General features: G+C 43.7%; 1 protein-coding gene across 1 annotated transcript in view; it reads left to right on the top strand.

The window, feature by feature from the left end:
- rnf130 (ring finger protein 130) overlaps positions 1-4,632 on the top strand; it is a 23,813-nt gene extending 19,181 nt beyond the window's left edge. Inside the window, exons 6-9 of the mRNA XM_039813110.1 lie at positions 199-217; positions 487-583; positions 646-832; positions 2,017-4,632. Of these exons, the coding sequence (XP_039669044.1) occupies positions 199-217; positions 487-583; positions 646-832; positions 2,017-2,114 (401 nt within the window). The 3' untranslated portion in view covers positions 2,115-4,632. The remainder of the gene's footprint in view (positions 1-198; positions 218-486; positions 584-645; positions 833-2,016) is intronic.
- Positions 4,633-7,297: the final 2,665 nt, after the last annotated feature.

Raw genomic sequence — 7,297 nt, forward strand, 5'->3', positions numbered from 1 at the left:
TGTGTGTGTATGTGTGTGTGTGTCTGTGTGTGTATGTGTGTGTGTGTGTCTGTGTGTATGTGTGTGTGTGTGTCTCTGTGTGTTTTGTATGTGTGTGTCTCTGTGTGTATGTGTGTGTGTGTCTCTGTGTGTATGTGTGTGTGTGTCTCTGTGTTATGTGTGTGTGGGTATGTATGTACATGGCTAATATGATGTGAGTCCGCATCCTGCCCTGCAAGTCAGTCTGCAAACACTTTATTATATTATTATTATATTATATTATATTATTTTATAATATATTATAATATAATATTATATTATTTTATTTTATTTTATTATTATATTATATTATATTATATTATATTATTACTATACTGTAAACAGTAAATAAATAATGTGTGTGTGTTTCTCTCTGTGTGTGTGTATGTGTGTGTGTGTGTGTGTGTGTGTGTGTGTGTGTGTGTGTGTGTGTGTGTGTGTGTGTGTGTCTCTCTGTGTGTGTCTCAGACATGTCTTCCATAAGGTGTGTGTGGACCCCTGGCTGAATGAACACTGCACCTGTCCGATGTGTAAACTCAACATCCTCAAAGCTCTCGGCATCATGGTGAGTCTCCACCAATCAGAAGGCTCTGTCCCCGGTGCTAACAGCTGTGTGTCCCTCCCCAGACCAGCGTGCCCTGCGTGGACAGCGTGGTGTTGGACGTGGAGCGTCTCGGCGTCAGCGCGGCGTCCGGCAGCCAGAGGGCGCCGCCGGGCAACAGCGGGCAGCCGTCCATCAGCCTGGAGCCGCTCAGCCCCCCCCACCCCGAGGCCCCGCCCAGAACGCCTGCTGACATCACCATCGCCGTGACCAGTAAGAACGTCACGCTGAGGAACTCACGTTTAAAGGGCTCCAGACCTGATTATTTACATGGAGTCTGGTGGAGATATGCTGGCTCTATACACGCTAAAAGTCCTGATTATTTACATGGAGTCTGGTGGAGATATGCTGGCTCTATACACGCTAAAAGTCCTGATTATTTACATGGAGTCTGGTGGAGATATGCTGGCTCTATACACGCTAAAAGTCCTGATTATTTACATGGAGTCTGGTGGAGATATGCTGGCTCTATACACGCTAAAAGTCCTGATTATTTACATGGAGTCTGGTGGAGATATGCTGGCTCTATACACGCTAAAAGTCCTGATTATTTACATGGAGTCTGGTGGAGATATGCTGGCTCTATACACGCTAAAAGTCCTGATTATTTACATGGAGTCTGGTGGAGATATGCTGGCTCTATACATGCTAAAAGTCCTGATTATTTACATGGAGTCTGGTGGAGATATGCTGGCTCTATACATGCTAAAAGTCCTGATTATTTACATGGAGTCTGGTGGAGATATGCTGGCTCTATACACGCTAAAAGTCCTGATTATTTACATGGAGTCTGGTGGAGATATGCTGGCTCTATACACACTAAAAGTCCTGATTATTTACATGGAGTCTGGTGGAGATATGCTGGCTCTATACACGCTAAAAGTCCTGATTATTTACATGGAGTCTGGTGGAGATATGCTGGCTCTATACACGCTAAAAGTCCTGATTATTTACATGGAGTCTGGTGGAGATATACTGGCTCTATACACGCTAAAAGTCCTGATTATTTACATGGAGTCTGGTGGAGATATGCTGGCTCTATACACGCTAAAAGTCCTGATTATTTACATGGAGTCTGGTGGAGATATGCTGGCTCTATACACGCTAAAAGTCCTAATTATTTACATGGAGTCTGGTGGAGATATGCTGGCTCTATACACGCTAAAAGTCCTGATTATTTACATGGAGTCTGGTGGAGATATGCTGGCTCTATACACGCTAAAAGTCCTGATTATTTACATGGAGTCTGGTGGAGATATGCTGGCTCTATACACGCTAAAAGTCCTGATTATTTACATGGAGTCTGGTGGAGATATGCTGGCTCTATACACACTAAAAGTCCTGATTATTTACATGGAGTCTGGTGGAGATATAACAGTGATTTTGTGTGTTTGCAGGCGGCGGCCACTTCTTCAGCAGGAACTCGCTGGTCTGTGAGATGGAGCTGCCGGACATCCAGGCTGAGGTTGGTCGCTATGACGACAACAAGTCCTGAGAGGGGTCACCACGGTTACCCCCCCCCCCACCCCACCCCAGACGGACGGAAACAACAACCAGACGGACCTTTAAACATCATTTAATCTTCAGACTGAACATGGTCTGGGTCTGGGTCTGGGCCTGAGCCTGGGCCTTTGTCTGGGTCTGGGCCTGAGCCTGGGCCTTTGTCTGGGTCTGGACCTGGGTCTGGGTCTGGGTCTGAGCCTGGGTCTGGGCCTGGGCCTGGGTCTGGGTCTGGGTCTGGGTCTGGGTCTGAGCCTGGGTCTGGGTTGCATTTCTTTAGTAGAAACATTATCTCGACATACCTGTCTGGTCGTTCAGTGTTTCTGAAGTCAATAATCCTGAGAACTGGAGTCCAGATCCAACTCCGGCCCAGGAACCAGAACTATCTTCTTCAGCTAGGCCCGGACGTAAAGTTCTGGTTCTGCTGGAGAATGTTCTTTGGAGCCATGTTTTTGTGAAAAGTTCTTGAGATCCTAAAGAGGTAGGAACCCAAACGGTTCTTGAAGGTTTCGGAGCACCGAGAAGGTTCTGGGGGGTTCCTAATACACATACTGGTTCCTACAAAGTTCTGGAAATGGGTCAGAACATTTGTACCTGGGACCCGAATGGACCTGAACGCATCAGGAAGAGACCCTGGCAGGTTTCTGTCGAGACATTTTAAACTGTGGAACCGGACTTTGGGTCCGTCTGTAGTTCCTGGCGAACGGGTCAGAACATGTGTACCTGGGACCCGAATGGACCTGAACGCACCAGGACTCTTAATGCACCCTGAAACCTTTCTGTCTGTGGACTCTCATGACATTTGGAAATCAGAAACCTGACCCTCTGATTGGCCAACTGAGGATGACAGACGTTTGTGGGTCCAATCAGAGCCTGGAGAGTCTGTGTGCAGACCGGAACCAGAACCAAAAGGAAGACCTGGACCCGGTGTAACAGTGTTAGCTCCCCTGTAGCCTCAACGCGTCTCTGCAGAGCTCGGAGACGTTTTAAAGATTTAAAGGAGCAGTCCCACATTTCAGAGACACTTAAAGTCCAGACCAATCAGAAGACTGTCTTCACTTCCCGTGGCCAATCAGAGCAAAGCACCTTTCTTAATGTTAGTCATCATTACCATTGTTAAGGAACAACTCATTTCACCTACTGGAGAAAGTTCTGGAGATCTTACACATGTAATCAGACTGAATAATCAGGCAGAAATCATCTCTGCAGATCTTAAACATGTGATCAGACTGACTAATCAGGCAGAAATCACCTCTGGAGATCTTAAACATGTAATCAGACTGAATAATCAGGCAGTAATCATCTCTCTGGAGATCTTAAACATGTAATCAGACTGAATAATCAGGCAGAAATCACCTCTGGAGATCTTAAACATGTGAGCAGACTGAATGATCAGGCAGAAATCATCTCTGGAGATCTTAAACATGTAATCAGACTGAATAATCAGGCAGAAATCACCTCTGGAGATCTTAAACATGTAATCAGATTGAATAATCAGGCAAAAATCACCTCTGGAGATCTTAAACATGTGATCAGATTGAATAATCAGGCAGAAATCACCTCTGGAGATCTTACACATGAAACTAAACATTACTTTATCATACAGCTGCCTGACTCCCTCAATGTCTGTGTGCGCGTGTGTGTGTGTGTGTGTGTGTGTGTGTGTGTGTGTGTGTGTGTGTGTGTGTGTGTGTGTGTGTGTGTGTGTGTGTGTGTGTGCGTGTGTGTGTGTGTGCTTAAAGGTTCCTGTGTTCCAGAAAACAGATGCTAGCTGCTGCTAACAGATTCTAGTCGCTGCTAACAGATGCTAGCTGCTGCTAACATGCTAGCTGCTGCTAACAGATTCTAGCTGCTGCTAATGGATGCTAGCTGCTGCTAACAGATTCTAGCTGCTGCTAACAGATGCTAGCTGCTGCTAACAGATTCTAGTCGCTGCTAACAGATTCTAGCTGCTGCTAATATGCTAGCTGCTGCTAACAGATTCTAGCTGCTGCTAACAGATTCTAGCTGCTGCTAACAGATTCTAGCTGCTGCTAATGGATGCTAGCTGCTGCTAACAGATTCTAGCTGCTGCTAACAGATGCTAGCTGCTGCTAACAGATTCTAGTCGCTGCTAACAGATTCTAGCTGCTGCTAACATGCTAGCTGCTGCTAACAGATGCTAGCTGCTGCTAACAGATTCTAGCTGCTGCTAACAGATGCTAGCTGCTGCTAACAGATGCTAGCTGCTGCTAATGGATGCTAACCTGTCTGGTGGCTCTTAGAGTGTCTCCTGAAGTGACGGACTGCTCCTTTAACGTGTATTAAACAGCTTCTGAATTACTCAGCCTGTAATAATCAGCTCGGTGAATATATAAACAGCATTATACAATCTATAACCTGATGAATATTAACTCTGGAGTGACCTGAGGGATGCTTTCAGTTCACTGTGTCTCCTACTGCCTCATTAACGTGTCATTAACGTGTCATTAACGTGTCATTAACGTGTCATTAAAGTGTCATTATGCCTTTAACATGTGTCACGTTATTGATCCACTCAGCTGGGTTCAGTAGCTTAGCAACATACAATATAGTTCAGTAGCTTAGCAACAGACAATATAGGTCAGGTTACAGTACTGAGAAATACATAGATTATAGTTATAGTACTTTATTACATTATTCTGAGGGATTATAGCTGAGACACACACACACACACACACACACACACAGACAGACAGACACACAACACAGACAGACAGACAGACAGACAGACAGACAGACAGACAGACAGACAGACAGACACACACACACAGACAGACAGACAGACACACACACACACACACACACACAGACAGACAGACAGACACACACACACACAGACAGACACACACAGACAGACAGACACACACACACACACACACACACACACAGACAGACAGACACACACTCATATATATTTACAACTTTTTGTCCAGTGAAAAACTGTAGACAGAAGCTAGCTTCAGCTTCTAAACCAGAACAAGAGAGCTCTGTCTATGACGTCATGACGCAGAGGGCGTGTCCTGCTGCGCCGGACCCGGAAGTGGTGTTTAGTCAGCAGACTGACCATGGATGTATTAAGACAACTGGACCCAGTGTTCAGGTGAAGCCCCGTACGGTCCAGTGAGAGTGCTCAAAAGCGCATTAAGACAACATGGAGCTCGGCTTTTCCGCATTCTTGGCCAAAGACGTCACGATGGACACGCGCACTAGCAACAATTTGTTTGTGTTGTCGTAGCAACCGGTAGCAACATGCTCGTTCGTGAGCTTCTCTCTCGTGTCTCTTAAAAGTGGCGAACTCATGAACTCTAAAATATTCACTAACGTTAAACATTGTGTTTTCGTTGTTCCCGATCGTTTACATCCTTAGCTAAATAAACGATAGATGTATTTAGATAGACAACCAAGGAGATTTAATCATTATGTCGTGCTACTAGCTAGCTAGCTACTAGCTAGCGCTAGCAGTTAGCCTGCAGTTTGGTGAACAGAGCTCATCCATGGCTTCATCTCTCATCCACGTTACAATCTTTACAGCATACAGCCCTCGGATGGATCATAAGAGAGAACCAAGGCCATGTAATCACTATGTCTGTAGTAACGTTATGTAGGCATGATCTTAATACAGCCACGCTAGCTAACCCTGATGTTAGCAACTAGCTAGCCGATAGCCCCGCCAGTTTGGGAAACGCTAATGACGTTACATCCACGTAACAGGCTTTACAACATACATACATCCCTCGGATGTATCATAACTTCATAAGATAATACCATGGACGTATTAATAGAACACATGGTGAATTACAACCATTAGCTATATCCATTATTACAGCTAGCTACATGAGCTCAGAGAACAGTCATGTGATCATATATCCATTATTACAGCTAGCTACATGAGCTCAGAGAACAGTCATGTGAGCGGGCCCAGTCCCGTGGCTCTGCTCGCGTCCATTATGCGCGTTCATCATTTCAAATTTAATAATTCTGTATTCGCTTCTAGTGAATGTTAAAAATGTTAAAAACGTGATGTTTTAAACAAGGACCCTTTCAGTGTTCGGGCTGGTAGGTTGATATACCCCGAAACTAATTACCCGCTGAAATATAGACGTTTCTTTCTCCATGTAATGTCTATGTGAAAAGTCTTTCTGGGCCATGGGGGGCAGTACCACCAAGGGCGAAATTGTCAATCACACATTGGGGGGGGACAGCTGTGGGACTTTTTGTGTTGGCTCATGCACACAATTTTTTTTAATCAAAATAAAATAAAAGTCAGAGTCCCAATGTTTGTAATTGTATAACACAACAAGGAATTTTATTACATCTGATCGTCAAACCAACGTATACTCACCCTGTAATGATTACAGCATCGGCATCAATTACAAGCCTGAATTGACAACAAAGCGGCCAGTGATCTCTCTCTTATATTTTTCTATAAACATATAGTGGCTATAAACATTTTGATTAAATTACTGTTACAGGATAACAATATTCTAATATAAAGTCTTGAGCAATGATAGTAAAACAGTTATGTACTAATGAGGGAAAATGCTCTTTATTTTGTACAAATTTAAACAAAAGTAACTTATCAGTTTAAAAATAAACTTGCGGAAGTGCTCAAGCCACTAGCCACATATTATAATAAATACAGTTTGTAGGCCAATGTAGGCTCATACAGTAGGTCCTATTTTCAAAATGCTGTATTTAAAAAAGATTATTTTTGCATCACAATTAAATTCTTGACACATCTTTATAAATCAAACACAAACTTCAAGAAGGTTTATGAAACCTATATCAGTAAAGCCGCTAAATACAGGCTATTAAGTCAAAGCTGAATTTAAATATTCATATGAAATGAACCAGTGCATACTTTGTAACATGCCACCCTTAACACTTTTATTAAAATGATCCAAACAATTCTTGCGGATGTCACTCATGGCTATTAAGCTTTTGCAGACTTGTTTTCTATCAATTCTGTCCAACCCATCTCTGTGCACATGGCACACAGCTACATGGTTCAACCTCTTTTGCGTCATATTGGTTCTCAGCCAGGTTTTTAGCCTTCTCAAAGCACTGAAGCTTCGTTCAGCCTGTGATGAAGAAGCAGGAACTACAAGCAAAAGTCTCAGGAGTGTCTCTACTTGTTTAAAAAGACTCCTGGCCTCA

The sequence above is a fragment of the Perca fluviatilis genome, chromosome 10, assembly GCF_010015445.1.
Source record: "Perca fluviatilis chromosome 10, GENO_Pfluv_1.0, whole genome shotgun sequence".
Taxonomy (NCBI): Eukaryota; Metazoa; Chordata; class Actinopteri; order Perciformes; family Percidae; genus Perca; species Perca fluviatilis.